This window comes from Octopus bimaculoides, chromosome 2 (assembly GCF_046866305.1).
Source record: "Octopus bimaculoides isolate indiv1 chromosome 2, ASM4686630v1, whole genome shotgun sequence".
NCBI lineage: Eukaryota > Metazoa > Mollusca > Cephalopoda > Octopoda > Octopodidae > Octopus > Octopus bimaculoides.
In genome coordinates, this window is record NC_142929.1 from 38,642,725 (window position 1) to 38,669,978 (window position 27,254).

The 27,254-nt window shown below is 37.2% G+C and overlaps 2 protein-coding genes across 2 annotated transcripts in view; one reads left to right on the forward strand and one right to left on the reverse strand.

The window, feature by feature from the left end:
* The window catches only part of LOC106873452 (uncharacterized), a 180,445-nt gene extending 155,591 nt beyond the window's left edge, over window positions 1-24,854 (reverse strand). The window contains exons 1-4 of the mRNA XM_014920810.3: window positions 24,495-24,854; window positions 9,331-9,434; window positions 4,934-5,111; window positions 2,711-2,783 (exon numbers count right to left, since the gene is read on the reverse strand). Coding sequence (XP_014776296.2) covers window positions 2,711-2,783; window positions 4,934-5,111; window positions 9,331-9,382 — 303 coding nt within the window. The 5' untranslated portion in view covers window positions 9,383-9,434; window positions 24,495-24,854. The remainder of the gene's footprint in view (window positions 1-2,710; window positions 2,784-4,933; window positions 5,112-9,330; window positions 9,435-24,494) is intronic.
* Window positions 1-27,254, forward strand: part of LOC106873454 (uncharacterized) — a 133,674-nt gene that overhangs the window by 91,106 nt on the left and 15,314 nt on the right. The window lies entirely within an intron of this gene.

Genomic DNA, 27,254 nt, shown 5'->3' on the forward strand with positions numbered 1-27,254 from the left:
CTGTCTACACAGCTCTTTAAACTCCTCCAGTCACCATCAACTATTTGACTGTTTCATGTTTTCCATTATATATCATCTGTCTCACTTTTCTCTAAAATTATTGACCTTGGTCACTCAATGTGTATAACTCTTCTTGGTCACTATATATTAACACTATTGGTAAGAAAGTTTGCCATTCTAAACTATTTGCATTAGCTAGTATAAGCATAAAATGAATAGTGACCCTATCCAAAACATTCACCAATGGAGACATGGCAATCTTTTTTCTTTTAACTTCACAAAGATACATTCACTACATATGTCAAGGAAACAATCTTGTACCTCACACTCTTTTGGACAATAAGCAATTAAAACCCTCAAAGTTGCAACAAATATCGCTCTCATAATTTCTGAAAGTCACTTTTGCTTAGTTCCTGTTCACAGAATAGCAAGAATTATAATCTAAAGACTGTCCTTTTTCTTCAGGAGCAGGAAATATTTCAGCTCTAAAAATTTGCTGGCCTCTAAAACCCAAATGAAACATAAAATAGAATTCTGTTCCCATATATGGGATGATATTGCTTCTCCTTACATAAACATCCTAGATTACACCCAAATGAACATCACCTGGTAGATTGTCAAAAATTCTCTCACTCACAAACTTCAACTGTTATTCCACAAATTCACTACTTCCTCCATCTACTTTTGTTACTGCACTACAATAGCATTTGTTTCTCTTGACCAATGGTTCTAAATCAGGGTCCACATGGCCCCTGAGTGTTCATATAAGATTTTTGAGGGTCCATGCAACAAAATAGTAAATTGGGGACCCACAATAATATTTTAAGGGCCCTTGAAAGAATTTTGCTTTAGATGTATATTGGTATGTATCGCAAGAAACAGCTAAATTTCTTTCTCTAACATTTTACTTAGTTCAACCTACACAAGCTAATGTGTGAAAAACAAAATAGGAATTTTGAAAGAAGTTTCTATAAAACTAGTTTTTAAACATGAAATGGTTACGAGGTTCCACCAGAATAAAATAGTAATGAAAGGGGTCCATAGATAAAAAATGGTTGAGAAATCCTGCTCTAGATTATCAAATTGTATAATTACCTCCACTCCACAGACATGTCTCTTCTCTTGTCACCGTAATCAAACCTCATACCAACTACTGTGCACAAGAATCTCATTTCCACCTCTATAATTCCTTTCCCACTCAAGATTTTTCTTTAGATTTTGACTTACAGTTACTCAAGCTAAACAACCACATTACTCTCATGCTTTGGAAAGTGTACAAATTTTAAATAGCCTCTTCTTTCAGATTATACTTTTAAAACCCAACCTTTTTTAATAACCATCATTGTATCAAAGCTCATTGTATCATCTGACCAATTCTTAATCATGTCAGCACATTCCAAATACTCTTATTGTACGACCCTACCTTCTTGAATGCTCTGGTATTTCAACTCTGCTAACAGATTATAGATCCACTACTTGTATACCATCTTCCCCTAACTACAATTTTATGTCCATCAATGATGCATTTGAAGCAGTAACTGAAAACCATCCTCTGAGGTGAGTCCTTTCACATTTCTCACATGTTTATTTTCTTTAGTTTCTTTTTGCTCTGAATTGTTCTACTTAGCAATCATATTCATATATTATATCCCTGTCTACAGTATTAAATATTGTTTGTGATGTGAATATGTATGTGTACTTTGCTAAGGAATATAGTATGTATAATACATATTAGAAACTGTAATAAACTATGATGAGTCTTTTAACCACATGCTAGTAATAGTTTTCTTAAGTTTGCTTTTTTTCAGACAAGTATTATACAAGTACCTGAAATTCATTGTTTGTTCTCAATAGTATGGATTTCTCATTTTATATAGAGATTGTAATAGTTGCAGCAGAGCTATATGCCTCACTACAATGCTGTTAAAAGACTATTGTCATACACTCGTCTCTCTCTCTCTCTCTCTCTCTCTCTCTCTCTCTCTCTCTCACTCTCTCTCTCTCTCTCTCTCTCTCTCTCACTCTCTCTTTCTTCCTCTCTCTCATTCATATGGTATCAGAAACTTATTTTTGCTTGCATGACTTGCATGTTGACTGGCAATGGCAAAGAACATACTTTATACAAACTTACACTCCAATTTCTCTTTGAGCTGATGCACACACATATAAAGACGCGTTCATTGACATCTTTGTGTAAACACTAACTTTTGTTTGTCAGTCATTCAAACTTGACTTTTCTGTTTGTGTTCTCTATTGGCCCGATGGGGTTAATTTATTCTATTTAATGTTAGTAAATATGTTGTGGTTATTAACATGCAATCTTAACCTATATTCTCCTTTACAAAGTTACGCATGCATTCTCCCAAAACTTAAATCATTAATGTATTGTCTTTTTGAATTAAAATGTTTATCAGAAACATTATATATATGTATATGCATATATATATATATATATATATATATATATATATATATATATATATATATGATGGTTTTAAAAAGTGACAATCAAGCAAGCACGTTCAAACTATATTCAAAATCATTTTCAGAACCCTTTTATTTGTAGGAAACAAAAATAGAAATAGACAAACATCAACAGTATTGGATTATTTTGATAAACTATTAAAGCAATGTGTATACAAATGTTTATGTCACACTCTGTGCATTTAGCCAGCTAATCTGAAAAAAAGTTACAATTGATATGACTTGCCTGTAGACCAAGGAGCCAAATCATCATTGATTCATGATTTTCAGCACAAAATATGTATTCTTTTCCATTGCACCTGACAAACAGTAAAGGGAGTAATAAGTAACAAGTCTTACTTCATTTTTTCTTTGAGTATAGTATTGAATGTAAGCATTGTCTCAAATCAATGAATTCATTAATAATAATAATGAATAACAACAATAGTAATAATTATGATATCAACAGTAAACTCACTTGGTACACTCTGCACAAAACATGTAGCACAGAGCCTATCACAACTCAATAACATAACATAACTCACACATCCCTCTCTCTACAATACAGTAATATAATACATACTATTGAATAATTAGCACCCACTACTATAAAATCAACAACTTACCTACCTTACATTATATGCCTATTAATATAATGCTGCACAACTGTACTCTACATCAATGGTTCTCAATCTTTTGTACCTCAGTGTTCCCTTTCACTGAATGGTATTTATAAATAAAAAAAAAAGCTTAAAAAAAGTAGGCACTTAATGTGGCAAGCTGGCAGAATCATTAGCAGCATTTTGTTCATCTTTACATTGTGAGTTCAAATTCTGCCAAGGTTGACTATGCCTTTCAGGGGCAGAAACTAGCTAATTTTGCACAACACTAAAGCATATAACACATCTTGCACAGTGTATATGAAAGACAATTGTCAGGCATGTGCGGAGAAGGTGTGCGCAGGAGAAGAAAGATAATGAATGAGTTCATAATCTAGCATAAAAAGCATTTAAATTACTTGAATACAAAACTGCAAGGATTCAATAAAATGGTAATGGATATATGACTTTATCTGTGTTTTTAAAAAGAAATTTAACCTGTGTGAACCTCACCTACTAGATGGTAATATTACACAATGTACAACCTTAACATTCTGTGACAAAACACATGTGTCTCATGCCAATCTCAACCCAGAGAAAAGTGCATCAAAATTTTTTGAATAATGGTCGCTACTTTTCCACATTTAGAAGTCATAGCTCCGGTAATATGGACGTGTGATTAGAATGTCACAAGAAAGATTAAAACTGATTCTTCAAACCAAATCAACTGGCAGGAGACTTAAGGGTAGACCATGAGTGAGATAGTTGGATAATATCCATAGTCTCAGTTGGTCATGCTTGGGAATCCAGCAGGAAAGTGTAATGATAGTTGCTTCTGATAGGACCCTATGGAGGAAGTGCCTGAGGATTTTGTCCCATGACTTTCTCAGGAATAGTGGGCAGAGAAGATGGATGGATGAATAAATTCCAAGAAAGACTGCCTACTTTATAAATCCTTCAGAATGATTTTTCCTATTTTTCAGGAGACATTCTCTGTTAGTGTCAGTTATGTATCAGAACGTTTCTAATTTGAATTAATTGAGCCCCATGTAATTCTGTGTTGAGGAATAAGTTTTTCAAGAGTCATTGTCAGCACATTTTATCAATATCTTGTACTAAATTATATCAGGATTAAGTGTTTGGCCTCAGAAATTAAGTTGATGCTTAGAAACACATGTAACTGTGAACAATCATATTATGGGCTTGAATAAGTTTTGACTTTAGTTTCACCCTACTTCTCAGTTCAATACTAAAAGTGGCTACAGTTCAGTCTTTGGTGCCAAAAGTTGATATATTGATTAAATCAAGTATCAAGGAGCAGTAGTAGTATAAGATGCACGACAGAGTAATTAAGGTAATTTCATAACTGATTTTGTTTACTTATTTGTTAACATGAATGTGGAATAAATTTACGTTCCTTATTTTTATAAGTGATTGCAATCTTCTCCAACATAGTTATGTTATCTGTCCTGAATTCTATGTACTCATATTATATTTGGCCTACTAGAGTAAATGATTTTGACATCCTTGATGCTGCGGTTCTTTCACTGGCTCATAACTGCAGGTGCTGTTGGAGAAGTAACTGTTATAGTTGAAAGCTCTTTCTATTGCAAATTACACAGTTTTAACATAGGGATGGTGTTTTTACTTTTCAGTTTAAACAAAAGAACTTCACTGAAAATTATTCTTAGGTCTTTTGACTGTCAAAACATTTTAAATAAAATTCTAATCTAAGTAAAATCATTGTCAAGAATTAAATGGTCAACATTAAGGGTAATGTATATTTTATGTACTTGGTGTAGTGAATTGAAAGAATCTGTTTATATCATGAAACCTCTCTATTCATTATTCATAAAGCTTGTGATATTTACATAATGGTAAACTGGTTTTGTCGTTCTGTGTCCAATATTATTGCAGAATCTTTTATATTCATGATGTCTGTTGGAGATCCTTTTAATGATTCTTGTTCATTCTTGTAACATAGCAACTGGCATTTCTTTTCTTCAAATACACACCATAATTTCTTTTTTGCTTTTAGTTTCTGAAAGGCTACAATTTATGAAATATGAAATTGAAATATTTTAATTAAACATTATACATGAAAGCAAATTAATAATGAAAAAAAAAAGGATGCAATTCCAAGTCCAGCAGTCATATTAGAATAATGATTAAACTTTAATTTAAAATTTTTATAAATCAAAATTAAAACCTTGTTCAAGGAATAATTTGCTTCTGGATAGATTTCTTGGAGAGCATATTAAAAGTGAACAGTTTGACAATATTTTTTAGATATTTATTCAAGTATACAATGCTTAGGATGTTTTTTAATTACAAAGTGGGTTGAACTTATTTAAATTATTGACTTGAAATTACTCCAGTTGAACTCTCTTTTTATGTTAACAGGGAGATTACACACACACATGCACACATACATGCACACACGCACATACGTACACACACACACACACTCGCACGCGCATACACACAAATATAGGCAAATCGGAAATTATAAATAACAAAACAACAAATGTCAAAAGGACATACTTATGAAATGTATTTACTTGATGCTCAGTATAAGATGAAAAAATGAGTCGGTGTATAATGTTTCAAGCATGACTCTTTGTCAAGTGTAAATATATATATATATTAGCAATGACACCCTGGTCTCTTGCCATTTCCGCTCTACTGGTCATTCATTACAACACCTGTCTGTGTTTGGATTGTCTTTGCACAGGGGCTGTCCAGACTCCCACCTTCACTGTGAACAAGAATTAATCTTCTCTCTTTGCTACTTTGCACCACATGGGCTCAACTTCCCTTCCCTCTCCATCTGACTCCCCTCCTCTCTCCTCTCTTCATCTCACACCTACTTCCTCTCTTCATTCCTACCCACCTCTCCTCCCTTGCCCTGACACCTACTTCCTATTTTCACTCCTATCCACCTTCTCCCTTCATCGTTACCCCCTCTATCCACACCCCACCCCTACACATCCCATCCCCACCATCCCAACAAATCGAAACCCACCACCCAATGCAACTCCAAAACATCCCACTTCCACAAACTGCACACTTACTCTAACATCCTACTCCCACATACCCCACCCTACCCCACATCCTCACCCCAAACCCACAACCTACCCTCACATCCCCACACCCCACCCTCACATCCTCACACCCCACCCTCGCATCCTCACACCCCACCCTCGCATCCTCACACCCCACCCTCGCATCCCCACACCACCACACCACATCATGCCACACCACACTACACACCACCACATCACACACCACCACACCACACACTACCATACCACACACCACGCCACAACGCACCGCACATCACCACAACACACCACCACACCACCACACCACACTACATCACACACCCCTCACACACTAGCACTGACCATTTCCCAGCATCTACACCACACCACACACCCACACATTACAGGCACACACACACATGCACACATCCACACATCAAGGTCACCAGCCCTTATCCACATGCACACACACACACTCTCACATACACATGCACACACACCTTTGCTGTGGGATCACCAATATTTTATTATCTCCCCTTCTTCCTAGCTCTCATATCTAACTACCTCTGTCCAGCCAGCCACCATGATTGACCGCTAGTCACTAAAGCTTTTCTTATTCTCCCTCTGTTTATTTTCTCATGTTCCTTTCTATTGAAGAGTGTTGGCTTGAAATGTAAAAGACTTTCTCACCTTCCCGAGCATTAAACTAATACACCTGTTTGTTGTTTATACACCTGTCTTCGGCTATTTTTTTTCTGTAAATTCCAACTATATATATATATATATATATATATATATATATATATATATACATAAAGGCTGTCATTTATGAGTATCAGAGCATTTAGTGAATTATAATTAATTTACATATGCAGTACAGTATTGAATCTATAAGGTTTATTCTAAAGTATATCATAGTATAAAAAATTAACACGGATTAGTAATTTACTCATCAAATTATCTATACCCAGTTTACTAATAGTGGCTAAAAATATAGTATAACTATGGACACCTAGGGAAGGTAATTAAGTTACTGATGAAATCACAATAACAATTGAAACTAGTCCAGCTGACACCCCTTTTCCTATTCCTAGTGAGATTTGGAAAAACAAAAAAGAGTGCATTTAATTAATTTACATTTACGGTGCAAGCTTAAACATGTAATTTATTCTGTTACATATCATAGCATGAAATTATCTCGAGTACGGATTTCTCACAGAAAAGAGGAGAGAGCAATCAACACTTCAAAATCCGAAATGTTCTCAATAGCATCCCAGTATTATATTTTGCACTAATAATTGGTTGGCATCACATTTGATAATCATACCCTTTACACGTTTCATTACAGAAGGGTCCTATAGGCGTATGCTAAGCTGAACTATTCTCTGAATTGTTGCTTTAGAAGTGATGCCAATTATATCAGTAATTTCAGAAAGCACCCTGAGAGCCAAAATTCTATAGACTTAAATGGGCAACAGGATATAATTCTCTAATAAAAACTTCAGAAGAGCATAGTTCCAAAACAACCAAAATGAAATATGAGTGAAACGCCATTTGACTTACCAGGGGCAAGAAAAGAAAATTATTTAAGCCTATATGAATAGCATATTTACATGTCTTATAGAAAATTACAAGCTATCCTAAATGGCTTACTTTGACTAGAAAAATGTTTAATAGGTAAATGATTAAGCAAGAGGTGATACCTATAGGTGCACAGAACTGATGTCAAAAAAGGATGCTGTCCTAAAGTGAAAAGAATTGTTGCTGTTCATCTCTAAGTTGACCTAGGAGTAAAGGCATTCTAACCACAACTATCCTCAGGTTTTTTCCAGATGCAGCGCTTCAAGAACATGTCCAATGTGACCTTTGTTTTTTTTAGGATGGTCGACTGATGTGAATAAGATTTGGTTACTATTTTTAGCAGGTTGAACTGCCTCTTATAGGCTCCCTCATTGGCTTGAGTAAGACAAGTGTTGTGTTGGAGTCAAGTACCATATTAAGATTTAACTAATTGAACTTATCATCAGATTGTACTCTTACTTGAGTATACAGTAGAGTAAGATATGGTTTTTGATTGTTGTTGTTTGTACTCAGTGACACAAAAGTTGTCAAGATTTGTAAAACGAATAAAATGGACTCTTTTTAATGTTAATTCTGTTATGAAAAATACATTGCTGAACATCTTGTATTTGACAATATGGTATAAAAATGTCAAAGTAACTCTCAAATATTGACTTATATATAGCTGGAACAAATCTACAAACATATTGTATGTTATAGGTGGAGCAGAAGGTCACCTAACTTGTGAAACAGAGTGGCATTATGTAAGAGAAGCATGCATAAAACTGAAAAAAAAATAATAAAAAAGTAATCAAATATAAAAAAAAATCAATCAAGCCATTCTAAGTGCATTTCCAAATTTTATAATCTTGCGTTAAAAGTAGGTCAAAATCCTGCATAAGTAGATTAAAGATGATGGGTGATCATGAATAAACAGGTATTATAATAATTCTTATTTGGAATTGGATCTCAAACAACATATAAAGTTATAAGCAATAGCATGTAAATATTGGGTCGAAAACCTTTTTGGATAGAAAAAGGTTGATGGCTCAAATCCACATCTCCTGTAGACATGACAGATATTACAACCTTTTTTTTCTATCTTTAAGTCAGAAGGAAGAGCAGTACCTGTGACCTGAGGTGTCTATGACCTATAACAGGGCCAGAAGGGAGAAAGCTATTCTCAAGTTAGAAATCTGGCCTGAATGCATGCAACAAAGTGGACTCTGTTAAAGGCATCCAAGATGCCAGGTGTTGATGTCAAACTGGGGCAACAGGTAGAGTCTACCACCTTAACAGGCCATGGCAGAATTTGAACTCAGAACACAAAGAACTGGACCAAAGCACCCTGGTCTGATGTTCTCACATTTCTATCAATTTGTTGTTTTGAATTGATACTTTTCTATTGAACTCCAAAACATGAAAAGCAGTGCACAGCTAAAATAATAAAATATATCAAAATTCAATTCAGCATAATATAATTAGCCATATACATACATGCATACATACATACACACATACAAACATACATACATACATACATATACATACATATACATACAAACATACATACATGTATACATATACATATTTTCTTTTCTTTTTGTATATAAATTGTTGAAATAGCCAATGCTAAAATTATAAAAATGCAAATTTTTACTCACATCCACCTGGTTTATAAAATAAATATCCTGACAAGCTGTGCCAACCAGACATTTTCTCTATCTTCTAAACATCAAATTATTCTGTGAGGCTTCTCAATAAACATCTGAAATAAATTTTGTCCATAATGATGAATATTAAGAATTAAGTTAGATAACAAATATGAAAGGCATAAAACAATTCTTTTTAGAAATTGCAAGTTCACTGATGAATGATATACCTTAATACTGATTGAATATATATAAATAAAAAATTATTTTATCAAAATATTGTGTATAGTTGAATGAAACACTTTAAAATATTCAGTTTCCTCTGCTAGAATACTGTATTTGATAATTTGAAAAAGTCAACCTGTTAGTATCCTATTGTTGACTATGTTGATATTAGTATCCTGTTGAAGTGTTACTTCAAAATCCAGAGCTAATTACCATTTCTGTAATTCATTTCAGCTTCTGAATTGATTAATTCTGTGTATCTGTTTGCATGTTTATGCATCTAAATATTTGTTTGTGACTGCTTTGATTATTTTGAATACATATGCATCTTTATACAGAATTATACAAAGGAATGAGAATTAATGAATGATCAAATAGTTTGGAGAGATGAACTTAGTTATTAAGTGAGAAATGAAGGTCTAATTTCCCTCTGACTCACACAATATTTTAATTTTATTTTCCACAATTTTTGTTCAGAATCCCAAGCTGCATAAGATCTTTAAGAATTTAATTATTACCAAGTATGTTATTTTTCTAAACCATGGAACATTGACCGTAAAGTTCACATTACTAGTTACAGAATTTAAAGCAGTCACTATTTATACATAGATATACATTTGTTTTATTGCTAGCCTTTAACATGAAGAATGTTGCAGAAGCAATAAGTAGTAGGCAACAGCTTGCCTGAACTGTTTGAGAATATGATTTGTCTAATCTTTCTGTTTCAAAGTCCTACTCTCAAAGATTCTCTGCTATTACACAGTTACTTTCTGAGTAATTTGATTTTTCCTGATCTGTTACTTGACTAATATCTCAGTGTAATAGCATATCCAGTTACGTGTTAAAAAGTCAAGTAAAAGTCATAGCTTAAAAGTTGATTAATATGATTGAGACAATCAATGTTGTTTGTGATATACGAAGGAAAAAAACAGATCAAAACAAAAGTGTATGATTATGTCATATAGGTTGTGACTGTGTGGTAAGAAGCTTGCTTCCCAACCACATGGTTCAGAGTTCAGTCCCACACACACACACACACACACACACACACACACACACACACACACATGTATATATCACTCTCATTCATCATTTATAATTTAAAATCCACTTTAATATGATGAAATGACTGAGATGAATTTGCATAATAGCACATTTTCAACTAACAACATGTTAGATTTTCTCATGATGGGCCAGGTTTGATGCCCTAAGATTTATTCAGTTCACCCAAGTTTCTGTTGATTTATCTTCACAATAAGCTTGTAGCATAATTTGTTTTGACCAAACATTTGTTTTCTGAAGTGTTACAGTGCCTTGCCTGAACAGTTGTCTCACTTGCCAAGGCCAATCTTTCTAATGCCAATTTAATCTAACAGTTTAACAGGCTTAAAATTCTCCACGTACATGAATATAAACTTGTGTTTGAGATTTAGAGCATGAAATATCAACTTTTTGTGTATAGCTTAACACATGTATAGCATGGGAATGTTTATCGATTGATTATATATTACGAAGGAAGTAGAGGTAAGTGAGTCAGTAGAGTGTTGATTAAATGTCATATTTTTATTATTTTTCCTGCTTTTGTTATGAGGGCAATCCAACTGGGGTGGTTTTTGTCTTTCATCCATCTGGAATTAATAGAATAGTGATTCCTAAGATCAGCAACTCTGAGCAGAGAGTGTGGATGTTTAATCAATACCATTGGTTCCAATATATGACTGGTACTTATACTATTGACCTCTGAGGGTTGAAACGTAAAGTTGACTATAGTAGGTTTTGAATTCAGAATGTAAAGAATTACTGCAAGGTTTTTTTCTGACACTCAAACGATTCTTCCAACCCAATGCTGTGAATTGATAGAGTAATGCCATTAACATATGGCCACTGAAAGTTAAGTCCTTGTGATATGGTGGCTTGTGTGCCTTAATTATCTTGAGATCTCTACTAGTTGAGCGCAATTGTTTAGGAAGGCTTCCCATATGGGACAGATCGAAAGATAGAGACCAGACAAATATAGATCGCCTATCTCCAGAGATAAAAAATATAATATAGGTTTGCATAAGGTCAACAACCATATCTAGAAAAATCAAAGTTGCAGAAGCAATGACAACAATTCAAATCCAATAAAATCTGGGAGAGGTAAGCCTTTCCTCATAGAAATATATAAATATATAGGTACAGGAGTGGCAGTGTGGTAAGTAGCATGCTAACCAACCACATTGTTCCAGGTTCAGTCCCACTGCATAGCACCTTGGTCAAGTGTCTTCTACTATAGCCTTGGGCTGACCAAAGCCTAATGAGTGGATTTGGTAGACGGAAACTGAAAGAAGCCCGTCATATATCATCATCATCATCATCATCGTTTAACGTCCGCTTTCCATGCTAGCATGGGTTGGACGATTTGACTGAGGACTGGTGAAACCGGATGGCAACACCAGGCTCCAGTCTGATTTGGCAGAGTTTCTACAGCTGGATGCCCTTCCTAACGCCAACCACTCAGAGAGTGTAGTGGGTGCTTTTACGTGTCACCCGCACGAAAACGGCCACGCTCGAAATGGTGTCTTTTATGTGCCACCCGCACAAGCCAGTCCAGGGGCACTGGCAACGATCTCGCTCGAAAATCCTACAGGAGCCAGTCAGGCGGTACTGGCAACGGCCACGCTCAAAATGGTGCATCTCATGTGCCACCCGCACAAGAACCAGTCCAGGGGCACTGGCAACGATCTTACTTGGCTTGCCGGGTCTTCTCACGCACAGCCCATTTCCAAAGGTCTCGGTCCGTAGTCATCGCCTCGGTGAGGCCCAATGTACGAAGGTCTTGCCTCACCACCTCAGCCCAGGTCTTCCTGGGCCTACCTCTTCCACGGGTTCCCTCAACTGTTAGGGTGTGGCACTTTTTCACGCAGCTATCCTCCTCCATTCTCACCACATGTCCATACCAGCGCAATCGTCTCTCTTGCACGCCACAACTGATGCTTCTAATGTTCAGCTTTTCTCTCAAGATACTTACACTCTGACGGGTATTCACATTGACATTACACATCCAACGGAGCATACTGGCTTCATTCCTTGCGAGCTTACGTATGTCCTCAGCAGTTACAGCCCATGTTTCACTGCCATGTAGCATGGTTGTTCGTACGCATGCGTCATACAGTCTGCCTTTTACTCTGAGTGAGAGTCCCTTTGTCGCCAGCAGGGGTAAGAGCTCTCTAAACTTTGCCCAGGCTATTCTTATTCTAGCAGCTACACTTTCAGCGCACCCACCCCCACTACTAACTTGGTCGCCCAGATAGCGGAAGCTATCGACTACCTCTAGTTTTTCACCCTGGAATGAGATAGAAGTTGTTTCCTGTTTGTTTGCAGTCTTTATTGCACCTGAACATCTGCCACAAACAAAAACTAACTTGCTAGTTAACCTGCCTTTGATGTTGCTGCACCTCTTATGTGTCCATAGCTTGCACCGGGTACATCTTATAGAGTTACTACCTACTCCTTTTCTACATACTGAGCAGGGCCATCTACCTGAAGGGGTTTGTGTTTTATCTACCTTCCTACTTATTAGGATTTTGGTTTTAGCTAGGTTGACTCTAAGGCCCTTCAATTCTAGACCTTGCTTCCACACCTGAAACTTCTCCTCTAGTTCTGATAGTGACTCCGCAATTAGGGCAAGGTCATCAGCATAGAGGAGCTCCCAGGGGCAACCTGTCTTGAACTCCTCTGTGATTGCCTGGAGGACTATGGTAAATAATAGGGGGCTGAGGACGGAACCTTGGTGGACCCCTACCTCTACCCGGAATTCATTGCTGTACTCATTTCCAACCCTCACCTTACTGGCCGCATCTCTGTACATGACTCGCACAGCTCTCACTAGCCATTCTTCTATCCCAAGTTTCCTCATTGACCACCAGATAAGGGATCGGGGGACCCTGTCAAAGGCTTTCTCCATGTCAACGAAAGCCAGGTACAGAGGTTTATCCTTGGCTAGGTATTTCTCTTGCAACTGTCTCACTATATATATATGTTTGTGTGTGTGTTTTTGTCACCCCAACATTGCCTGACAACTGATGCTGGTGTGTTTATGTCCCCGTAACTTAGTGGTTTGGCAAAAGGGACAGACAGAATAAGTACTAGGCTTACAAAGAATAAGTCCTGGGGTCGATATGCTTGACTTAAAGGCAGTGCTCTAGCATGGCCACAGTCAAATGATTGAAACAAGTAAAAGAATAAAAGTAAATATATATATATACATTATTTCCATTGAAAACCCAGTTTTGGGCTCTTTTTTTTTTGTTTGTTTGGGTACTACCTCTAAAAGTTTTGTTAATCCAATCAACCCCAGATAATACTTAGCACTACTTGTTAAATGGTGCAAACACAAGCACAGGCAAAGACACACTCACATACATATATGTCTACATACATACATACATATCATTATGCCAGCATGATGATGATTTAATGTCCACTTTTCCATGTTTGATTGTGTTGGCTGAAATTTATTGAGGCAGATTCTCTACGTTTGGATTTGCTTCCTGTTGCTGATCCTCACCTGTTTCCAAGCAAAGAAACAGGAAGTAAGAGTGAGAGAAAGTTGTGGTGAAAGAGTACAGCAGGGTTTGCCACCATCCCCTGCTGAAGCTTCGTGGAGATTTAGGTGTTTTTGTTCAATAAACACTCACAACGCCTGGTCTGGGAATCGAAACCGCGATCCTATGACCACGAGTCCACTGCCCTAACCACTGGGCCATTGCGCCTCCACAGATATATATACATACACATATATATATATATATATATATATATATATAGATAGATAGATAGATACACATACATACATATATACATACATACACATATATATATGCACAAAGTATGGGGGTTTAGTTCATAGGTGATTTAAATGATTAGGTATGCTAGGTAAGTGCTGTAACAGATTATTAGGGTTCCAAGGTTGTAGCTGAGACGGTAGTTATGGAGCCATTGCAGATTTCTAATATAGCGGATATATAATTGTTAAAGAGCACAACAAACATTAAGGTGAGATAAACACCTCAAGTCAAATATGTTATTATTATTAGAAAAAAATTCAAAGTCTTACAGCTGTTTCTGGGATATCCAAGAGTATGAGTTTTTCATTGTCAGAGACAAGCAGGGAAAATGAGAAGGATATTTGTCTCTGATGACAGGATATCTCATACTCTGGGATATCCCAGAAACAGCTAGGATAATAATAATAATGTATATGACTTGAAATGTTTGCTTTGCCTTAACATTCGTTGTCCTCTTTAACAATTATATATATATAATCCTTCCTAGAATTAAGATCAAATGAATGTGGTGGTATCTAAGGTATATTTGTTTCCAAACAACACTTATTTTAGTGGTGTTGACACTGCTGGATTGAATGGTACTACCCAGGTGTCGAAACCATAGTGATATACATGGGGCTGCTGATGATGGAGGCATGTTGGATTGTTAGTATGGCTGTTATTGTATGTTGGAATAGTTTTGTAAGACATCCATTTGATATATATATATATATATATATATATATATATATATATATATATATATAAACATATATATCATCATCACCATTTAATGTCCACTTTCCATGGCATGGGTTAGACAGCTTGACTGGACCTGGTAAGCTGGGAAACTGCACCAGGTTCCAGTCTGAATTTGGCTTGGTTTCTATAGCTAGATGTCTTTCCTAATTCCAACCACTTTGAGCGTGTAGTGGGTGTCTTTTATCTGTCACCAGTACAGGTGCTTTTATGTGCCACCAGCATAGGTGTTTTTATGTGTTACTGGCCCAGGTGCTTTTTGTGTTACTAGTATGGATATTGTTATGTGTCACTGGTACCAGTCACAACTATGATTTCACTTGACTTGACAAGTCTTTTGAAGCACAGCAAATTGCCAAAGGTCATGATTGCTTGTTATTCCCTCCATAAGACCCTACATTTGAAGTTCATGCTTCACCACCTTGTCCCATGTCTTCCTGTGTCTACCTCTTCCACAAGTTCCCACCACAGTTAGAGACTGACACTTCTTTATGCCTCATCCTTATCCATACAAGTCACATGACCATACTAGTGCAATGCCTCTCTTGTACACCACATCTGATGCTTCTTATACCCAATTTTTCTCTCAAGCCACTTACACTCAGTCATACATGCACACTAACATTGCACATCCAGTGGAGCATACTAGATTCATTTCTTTCAAGCCTTTGCATATCCTTTGCCACCACAGCCCATGTTTCAATGCTGTGCAGCATAGCCATTTGCACACATGCATCATACAATCTGCCTTTCACTCTGACGGGGAGGCCCTCTGTTGTCAACAAAGGTAGAAGCTCTCTTAACTTTGTTCAGCCTATTCTTATTCTAGAATTTATGCTCTCAGAGCATCCCCCTCCGCTGCTGATTCGGTCACCTAGATAACAAAAGCAATCAGCTACTTCTAGGTTCCCCACTTGCATTTGATGGAGCCTATTTTCTGTATATTTCTAGTCTTTACCGTACCTGTGCATCTGCCATACACAAAGACTATTTTCCCGTTACTCCTCTGATATTGCTGCACACCTCTTATGTGTCCATAGCTTGCACTGGGTACACCTTATGGAGTTTCTATCTACGTCTTTTTTCCATATTGCAAAGAAAGCTTCTTAGACTACACAGTGAAAGATCAATACAAAAGTATTTGTAGTTGTTGTACTTGTTTAATCCTAGGCCAGCTCTTAAACAGAAAACATACAAAGACATTTCAACTGTGTCTCTCTCATTTTATTTTTAAATACAGTATATCAAAGATTATACTGTCCTATGTGTCTTTTTTTTAAGGTGGTAGTGTATGATTTAAGGACGATAGGTTGCTATTTCTAACATGTCATCAGCTGCTATAAAATTGGTTGTAATATGATGAGTCATGTTAACAATAACATATGTTACAATATTCCCTCTCTTGTCTAAACAAGACTCTCTGTTTCATCAACAAAAATTAATGATTTATACATGTGAAACCATGTAATGTCTACCTGGTTGAGGTAATTGTGTTGAAGTCTTGTTTCAATAGGACATTGGCCAACATTGCCACATGGGAGTCAAAAGATCAAAAACTATGCAAAAGTGATATTTCTGATTTTTTTGGTTTCTTGTGTTGTTTTAAGAAAGTATATTCACCACAACGACTACCACCACCACCGCCACCGTCACCGCTGCCCCCCCCCCCCCGCCGCCGCTGCCCCCCTGCCGCCGCTGCCCCCCCTGCCGCCGCCACTCTGCTGTAAATGAGTTCCAGCAAAAGCTGGGAAGTTAAAACCTTCGATGGAGTGGTGCCCTTTTCAAGAGCAAGAAAGTGATTTAATCTCAGTCACTTATATGCCAAGACAGCAGAGCAACCAGATGATTTGTTGACTGAGAAATGACAGCAAACTTCACTGCTTGTAATTCAGTGGTTTTGTGTATGAAGCTTGCAGAATGTAAGCACTCACACACACACCCAGACACATATGCACACACACACACAGACACACACACACACACACACACACACACACACACACATTCATACACATGCACATGCACTCAGACACATATACATGCATGTTTATGAATGTGTGTATAATAGGCAGAAATATGTGTAACAATGTCACTGAGGGCTACAACCATCAGTGCTGTAAATCACCCTGGTTATCTCATTGCATCCCTGGTATACTCAAGTCAGCTTGGTCTGCTGCAGCCTTATGAGTCCTAGGATTAATGACAGACCTAAACTACACATGCTGGCAAAAATTTGTGACTGCTGGTGCATATACTACTGTGTGATGAATCTATAGAAGTGCTGATATTTCATTGTTGCAAACATGTGTGATGTACTGAAGATGGTTTGAAGAAGTTTGAATCCTGACTTGTGCTAACATTGAATTATAGTGGGAGAGATGTGCCAAACGATCAACCGCACTTATCTCATCCCTGACTTTCTAAACCTGCAACAGGGTAGACCAGATTCACTTGAGGTATATCACAGGGATGCAATGAGATGACCAGGATTATTTACTGCTCTAACCATGCTCTAAGATATGTAGCCTGCAATGATATTGCTGCACATTATCTTTTTGCCTATTATACACACACATATACATGTATGAATAATTGTGTGAGTGAGTGTTTACATTCTGCAAGCTTCATATGCAAATCTACTGACTGCAAGCAATAAAGTTTGCTGTCATTTCTCAATCGACAAATCATCTGGTGGCTCTGCTGTGTTGAAGGTGTGTGGAATAAGAGATCACTTGCTCGAAAAAGAAGTAAGGGATTAGTAAAAAGAAGGGCATCTGACTATGAAAACAATCTCTCCATAATATATATTCATTTAACCCATGCTAGCTGGGGAAAACATAAAAGTGAATGAACAAATGTTACACACAGTCACTCAATCAATCCATCAACCAAACAAAGACAAAAGCAATGAAAAAAGAGGCACTTAATTCTTTGATGGTTGGAAATGTATGCAAAGATTATTGATATGCAAATGATGGCAGTGGTGGTGATGTTATCAATTTACAATGAGTATGAATTATGCTAAATAAACTGTTTAATTCCTGAAATTTGACATATGTGAGGAGTTGAATTTGATCTGTTGAATGTTTGGTGAAACCAAATAATTGGAAAATTGCAACGTATACTTCACAAGTTTTATATCTGCTTTGATATCATTTAAACACATTTGGCTGTGTGGTGATGAAGACCACTTCATTGCCACATGGTTTTGGGTTCCCTCCCACTGCATGGCACCTTAGTATCTCTACCATAACCTCAGGATGACTTATGAATAAGGATTTATGAATGAAATGCTGGTCAACAGAAAATATACAGAATCCACTGCTTTTCTTTCTTTTTCTGTTTATTTGTGTGCACGAGTGTGTGTGTGTGTGTGTGTGTGTGTGTGTGTGTGTGTGTGTGAATCAGGTCACTTTTAGTGCTACTGGTAACATGTCATCCAGTACAACCTGTTGCATGGTTGGGCTGTCAGCAACTGACCCAGTAACCCTACCAAATTTTTTCGCTTTATTTCTAGCCCCAAATGGCTTGTTTTTATATCTAGCACTATGCCTTTCTTTATTTCTAAGTAAAGGGTAAAAATAAAGCAACCCTGCAAAACTTACAACTGATCTTTACACACAGAAACACACAATAATAGCAATCAAATAATGAAAGTGGAATGCACAACAAACATCACTGATCTGACTATCGCCTGTATTCTTGACAAGAGATGCCAGTTAATCTTTTACACCTACCAGGTTCATTCGTATTAGCCTGAGTTGCTCGATAATTTTTCGTTCCTTTAAGAATATTGTAGAACGGAAACTTTTCATAGATTAGAATTTAAATCTTAATCTCTATAGAAATTTATTGTTTCAAGAAAAAATTGAATTTGAATTACTTTTAATTTTTACGATTATAGATAGCAACTCAGTTTGTAACTTCTGAGCCCAAGTTAGGCATGTGAGAACAATATCAAGAGAACGTCTGCTATGAATGATATTTTTTGACACAGGGCACCTCTAAGACGACTGCCAGACACTGAATGAAAATAAATAAACTGCAACCAGGTTTAATAAAAGGAGCCGGAGTTATTGGCTGTAATTACATACTTGAAGTCAGTGTTGACAGAAATTAAATCAACTTGCAAATACATGTTCACGTTACTAAATTTATACTTGGGCTAAGCCCGAACAGCCCAAGTGCCAGAGTTGCCTTATATATATATATATATATATATATATATATATATATACACACATACACACACACACATATAAACACTTCCTTGACCTTTGGCTTGACACTCAACCTGACACCACCACACTTCTTCATCTGGCTGAACTTGTCCTCTCTCTCAACCGCTTCTCATTTGTGGAAGAGTTTTACCAATAGGTCTCAGGAGTGGCATTGGGAATGAGATTGAGCCCCAACTGTGTGAACCTGTTCGTTGGCCATGTTGAGGCCCAAATATTCTCACAATTCACTGGTCCCACTCCTGAGCTATAGTCATTATAGCAGTGACTGTATCAGCACAACCTCACTCTCCTACGAACATCTGGACTCCTTCCTCTCCTTTGTCCAATCCTTCCATCCTGCCCTTGAATTCTCCTGTACTATATTTAACTCCTTTGTCAAATTTCTCGACATTTCCGTCAGCATACACCACTCCACTCTCCTACCTTCATCCACTACAAACTCACTGACTCACACTCCTACCTTAACTTGTCCTCCTCCTACCCTACTCACACCAAGCTCTCCAACCCCTACTCCTAATTCCTTCATCTATGCAGGCTCTGCAGTGACAACAATGACTTTGAGACTCAGTCTCAACTCATGGCTTGCTGCTTCATCCTACATGGATATCTCCTCACCACACTGCTCTTGCCCGGGCACAATCTGTGGACCATGTCTCTGCTCTTTCTCCTCGCACCCTCCCAACCCTTACTCATCTCCCATTTCTCCTTACCTACCCTCCAGTGCACTATTCTCTGAGTTTTCAGGCAACTCCAGTCTGACCCCCTCCACCTTGCACATCTTCCCTAACCTGCCACTTCCCTCCTTCAAATGAGCTCATAACCTGCATGACCTCCTGGTCCACAGTTTCTTCCCTACCCCTGCCTCCCAGCCTGGCTCCTTCCCTTGCTCCAGCCCCTACCGCATCTTCACTGGCACTCATCACCATCCCTTTCACATCACTGACTCCTTTACCTGCACCTCTAGTAATGTTATTTACTGCACCTGTTGCTCTTTCTGTCCTTCCCTGTACATTGGTCACTGGGACACTGCTTGGCTGACCAGTTCATGGAGCACCTCTGCTGGTCATTCGCTACAACAGCTGTCTGCGTTTGGACTGTCTCTACACAGGGGCCACCCAGGCTCCTGTCTTTGTCGTGAGCAGGAATTAATCTTCTCTCTTTGTTCCTTTGCACCATATGGGCTCAACTCACTACCTCTCTACATCTGACACCAACCCCACATGGATTCCCACACATCTCCCACATCCAACTGCTCCCCTCCAGCAAACCTGCAAACCTTCTACCTTGGTACCCTTACCACACACACATCACTATACAAACACCCATACACACTGTTCAACTCATTACTCACTTCACACGCCATTACACACACAACCACAAACACCTTTCCACTCCACACACACTAGCACCAGACACTTCTCAGCACCTACACCACACATCACACACCATTATCCACACACCCACACTCAATCTTCAATAGCGTCAGCACACATACCACTATACGAGCAACCACACACACATTGTTTAACTCAGTACACACACCACACACCATCATGCACACTCCTACACCCACACAAGCACATAATACCTGAACACAGACAATATATATACACACATGCAACATGCATAAACATACGCAACACACGTAAACACATGCAACACGCATAGACAAAGATTAACTTTTGCCCACAAACATACACTATACACATGTACACTATTCTGTCACAGACACACACACATACACATGTGCACACATCACCTGAACAAGCACACATCAACTGCTACAGATAACACATGCACAGACACACATTAGACTCACTCACCCCCATTCACACCCACACCCACCCACACACACATAATTTTTTCTGTGTAGTGGATTTAGAGAATGGTAAAAATACCTTGTGGAATTGTAGGTTGTGTATCTTTACAGCCTGAATCCCATCTAAATCAACTATGCTTTTCCATAATCCAAACTTGATAAAATGGGTACTATGCAAAAATACTGAGGTCAATGACCTCTACAAAATCATTCAAATGTGTTACCCCAGCTTAGTGACAATCAAATGAGAAGGAAACTAGTGAAGGAGTAACTGAATACACTGGAAAATAAAATGTTGAATACAGAATATAATTCTAAAGCAGGAACATAACCATTTTGTGGAATCAAGTTACTACTAAAAAGTTTTGTTTTGTTTAAGCAAATTTGACTGCAATGTATATTTAGCTGCTATTGCTACCACATCAAGCAACTGTATAGAGACTCCTTTGTTAATTTATTTGTTGTGATTCATAGCAGAGAGATTAGGGGTTAGGTAAGACTGGCATAATCTACAATGGATCGAATATATCATTTGTATGCTGTATTTTTTGTTTATGTAGGTCCAGTGTGGTGTGTGTTAGTACTCTTAGTGCATTTATGCATTGTTTTGCTACATCTAGAGCTTTATTGCATTGATACATAGTTTAAAGAAACTAAGAGAGATGAAAATTTATGTTAACTTCACTGTCGTCTTCTACTCAGATCGGTTTATTCAAGGCTTGTCGCCAAAGTGCATTCATTCTAGCACCCTCAACTCTGCCTCAGTACAACTGCAATGCATGTATCCTATGTTATCATGTATTCAACTCAGTTTAACTCAGCGAAACTTATTGTGGTTGTATTTAAACATCTATTTTTTTATTTTTAACCTGCAATTTTCATGTTAGAAAATGATAGCTGCTTTTGTGAATTTTAGAGATTTGTAGAAGTTTTTGAGTGAATACCTTTGTGTGACTAATCACACAGCATTGAAGTTTCAATGCTTGTTTTTCAGAATAATGTGCTTTGTTTCAGGAAATGAAATACAACACTTGTTAATTTCAGTGATATTAATTTATTATTGTAGAAGGGGAAAAGGGTTAAATGAATAATCTAGTGAATTATAAATCATGAGTTAGAGGTTCATATCTGCTGCAGAAATATCGATGTGTATGTAGTGAAACCTCTCGAAAGGTGATAGAGAGAGACTAATGTCTCTATTACAACTATCAACTTTTACATATATAAAACAATATTTTAATGAGTTTATGAAAAAATATTAGCTAACTGGTTAATTACATCACCAGTACCAGTTTTGGCAATGGGTTTATTGTATACAGTGCTCAGGGGTACTACAGCTCATTGGAAAAGAGTAAAAAGAAGGGACAGAAAATAGCCAAAAGTCAAATAAGGAAAGATAGCAATGGTAGCCAAAATTGCATGCACAGTACATGGAATAAAACATAAAAAGACAGAGAAAATGAACAATAAAAGAGGAAAGGTGTCCAGGCATGTCAAGAGTAGTGTTGAAAAACTTTGGGGCGAATGGAATTTTTGAAGGATACAGTATTCTGAAAGCTAACAGCCAATGTGGGTAGTTTATTCCATATTTGAACAATTCTGGGTATGAAAAATGTTTCAAAACGTCAACAGTGCAGTACTGTTTTCTGTCCATGATATTTATATGTATAAGTATATATACTGGTTTCAAATTTTGGCACAAGGCCAGCAATTTTGGGGGAGTAATAAGTCGATTACATCGATCCAAATGCTCAACTGCTATTTATTTCATCGATCCTGAAAAGATGAAAGGCAAAGTTGACCTTGGTGGAATTTGAACTCAGAGTATTAAGATGGATGAAACACTGCCAAGCATTCTGTCCAGTGTGATAACAATTCTGCCAGTTTGCTACCTTTATAAGTATATATATTAATTATACATATATAAGAACACTTAGCTGTGGAGAATAGGTAATGAGATGAGGTGGTGAAGTATGATCTTTGAACATTGGGTCTCATGGAGGCAATGACTAGTGACCAAGACCTTTGGTGACATGCCATGCTTGAGAAGACCTGTCAAGCCAAGTGAAATTATAGTTGTGGCAGTTGTCAGTGTCATGTAACTGGAACCCATGCCGGTGGCATGTAAAAAGCATCTTTCGAATATTGAACCTCGTGGAGGCAATGAGAGATGACTGAAACTTTTGGCAATATGCTGTACTTCAGAAGAAGACCCATCAAGCCAAATGAAATCATAGTTGTGGCAGATACTGGTGTCAAGCAGTAGGCACCCATGCCAGTGGCATGTAAAAGCACCCATTACACTCTCAGAATGGTTGGTGTTAGGAAGGGTATCCAACCATATAAACCATGCCAAGTCAGATGAGTCTGGTGCAACCCCTCAGCTTACCACAAGTCAAACCATCCAACCCATGCCAGTATGGACAACAGACCTTAAATGATGATGATGATTACTGTAAATGTTGCTTATGATGAACTGGTGTCCTATCTAAAGGAAAACTTATTTTGGATTTGCTTAATTGAACAAACCTCAGAGCTAAGCATTAACTTTCATGATCCTAAAGTTTCTGGATGTTATTTTTAAACCTATATACTATAAGTCATCACAAAATCCAGTCCTTGTTGCAATGTGATGGCTTGTATACCTCACTGACCCCAAGAGCTATGCCAGCAAAGTGCAAGCTCTTGGTAGGGCTCTCATATTAGACAGGTCACAAAACAGAGGCCAGACTAATGTGGTCCACCTCATATCAAAGGTAAAAAAAAGGTGACTGCATAGGGTCAATATCCCCACCTAGAAAAAAGCAATGTTACAGAAGCATCAATAACAATTCAAAACCAACAGGATCTGGGAAAGGAAAGTCAGCCCAGAGTTGAGAATATTAAAGTCCTCGATGGCCAATGCTCTGTAGGGAGGGAAGGACTTAAGTAAAAGTATTTACTAAAATGGATTTTATAAAGCTAACCAGTCATAATCACAATAAGATACTGTCAAAGCTAAAATTAGTTAATCATAAATTTTACAAGTGCAATATGTAAATATAAACAATCAAACGCACACATACCCACACATATTCACAGATTTACGATAGAAAAAAATTAGGAAATTAATCAAAGATAGCTAAAATTTGAAAAAGTTATGAATATTTTCTGTTTTTGACTGAAAATTATTTGTCAATTAATCTTTTACTTTCTGTATAAAATATAAATATAAGCAAAATAATAGCGTTACAATGTATATAGACAGTCCCAATCATATAAATGATACAATATATAGTAATTATAATATAATAACAATAGAGATAAAAAAATTGTTTCACTTACATTGTTTCTAAAAAGTTTTAAATGGTGAGAATGCTTTTAAAACTTTCTTCATTAACATCCATAAAATAAAGCTGTAACATACAAAACCTACGAAATGTCATAATTGTATTGAGGCTAAACTAGAACGTTTATAAAAATACAGAGATAGCCAGCTGTCTCAGATCCAACTATGAATCAATGTGAGAAATTAAGGCTGAAGTAACCTTTTCTTCCAACAACATGTCTTATTACTTAGAAGAGAGAGAAGGAGAGAGAGAGAAAGAGAGAGAGAGAGAGAGAGAGAGAGAGAGAGAAAGAGAGGGAGAAAGAGAGAGAGTGTGAGAGTGTGTGTACTACTGTTCACATGTTACTGATTTAAATGAAAATCTATCAAATACAACTACATACCCATACATACATACACATACATACAAACATACATACATACATACATATATACCTACCTACCTACCTACATACATACATACATACATACATACATACATACATGCATGCATACATACATACATACATAGAAAAATACACACATATACACATACATACATGTAAACACACATTCGTACATACATACATACATACATATGTACATAAATACATATATACATACAAACTCAAACATACTAACAATTATAAATAGATACATGCATACCAGACATATGCAGAAAAACATGCATATGTGCATGTGTATATTGATGCATGTGTGTGTGCATGTGTGCACGTGCATATCTGAAACTTGATATTTTTTATAAATGACAAATTCTCTATCCTTTTTAGAGAAAATATCAGAAAACAATCTATTTTTTAAAAAACAGATATATGTTGAGAAATATTTCTGCTTTCATAGTTAAAACCATATGTATTTATTGATCAATATCACTACTTATATACAAAATGATATTGATTTTAATTGTTTACATAAAGTGCAGTAAGGAGACAAGCATTTGCCACCAACTTTAGTGCTGAAAACTTAAATATAATGAATAAATTATATTTGCTTTTTAAAACGTCAAGCATAAATAATTTTTTATGATAGCATTCATAATCATCATCATCATCATCGTTTTAATGTCCACTTTTCCATGCATGCATGATTGTGATCGTTGCTTACAATCACTGTGTTGTCAAGGCAAGGAGATAACACACATACACACATGCATACGCTCATATACACACACACACACACACACACACACACACACACACACACACACACATGTAAATTTATATTTTTGTACACACACACATATGTACATACATACCGTTATACATATATACAATATATATATAGTGTGTGTGTGTGTGTGTGTGTGTGTGTGTGTGTGTGTGTGTGTATATATATATGCATACTCGACAGTGTGCATACTCGACAGAGTGTAAGTACCTTGAGAGAAAAGTTGGACCTAAGAAGCATCAGTTGTGGTGTGCAAGAGAGACGATTGCGCTGGTATGGTCACTTGGCGAGAATGGATGAGGATAGCTGTGTGAAAAAGTACCACAGCCTAGCAGTTGAGGGTATCTGTGGAAGAGGTAGACCCAGGAAGACCTGGTATGAAGTGGTGAAGCACGACCTTCGAACATTAGGCCTCACCGAGGCAATGACTAGTGACCAAGACCTGTGGAAATATGCTGTGCATGAGAAGACACGACAAGACAAGTGAGACCATAACCTGTGGCCTTTACCAGGGGTGTGGCCAGCCCACTTATGCATACCTTTCCTTCTTTGGACACAAAACCCTGCTTGCGAAGACCTGTTGAGGCAAGTGAAATCGAAATCGAAATCGAAATTGAACCAAATTTGATGACTGGCACCCATGCCAACCTTCCCTCATTGGACACTAAACTCAGCTTGCGAAGACCTGTTGGGACAAGTGAGATTGAAACTGAACCAAATTTGATGACTGGCACCCATGCCAGTGGAGCGCTAACAGCACCATCTGAGCGGGATCGCTGCCAGAGCAACTGTCTGGTTTCTGTGCCGGTGGCATGTAAAAAGCACCATTTGAGCGTGATCGTTTCCTGCTCCGCCTTACTGGCACTTGTGCCAGTGGCATGTGAACAAAACATTGGCTGACTCCTGTGCAGGTGGCACATAAAAAAACACCACTTGTGCGTGGCCATTGCCAGTACCATTAGACTGGCCCTCGTGCCGGTGGCACGTAAAAAGCACCCACTACACTCTCGGAGTGGTTAGCATTAGGAAGGGCATCCAGCTGTAGAAACTCTGCCAGATCAGGCTGGAGTCTGGTGTAGCCATCCGCTTCGCCAGTCCCCAGTCAAATCGTCCAACCCATGCTAGCATGGAAAGCAGATGTTAAATGATGATGACGATGACATGTATATATATATATATATATATATATATATATATATATATATAAATAAATAATCATGTATAGAAAATCATGATTCCAGAATAGAAGCACACTCTAAGATGTAGACAGTTAATATTATAATGGGGAGGCTGGTTATTTTGATGAGGTCCTGGGTCAACAGGTTTGGGGTCTGAGGGTACGCTGTAAGGCCAAACTCCTTATGGATGAGAAACCCAGGGTAACCCCATAAACCAACCTCCCCCATTATAATATACATATATATATATATATATACACAATATATATATATGTGTGTGTGTGTATATATATATATATATATATATATATATATATTTACACACACACAAACACACCTAGCTTCTTTCAGCTTCTGTGTACCAAATCCTCTCACAAGGTTACAGTCAGTCCAGGGCTATAGTAGAAGACA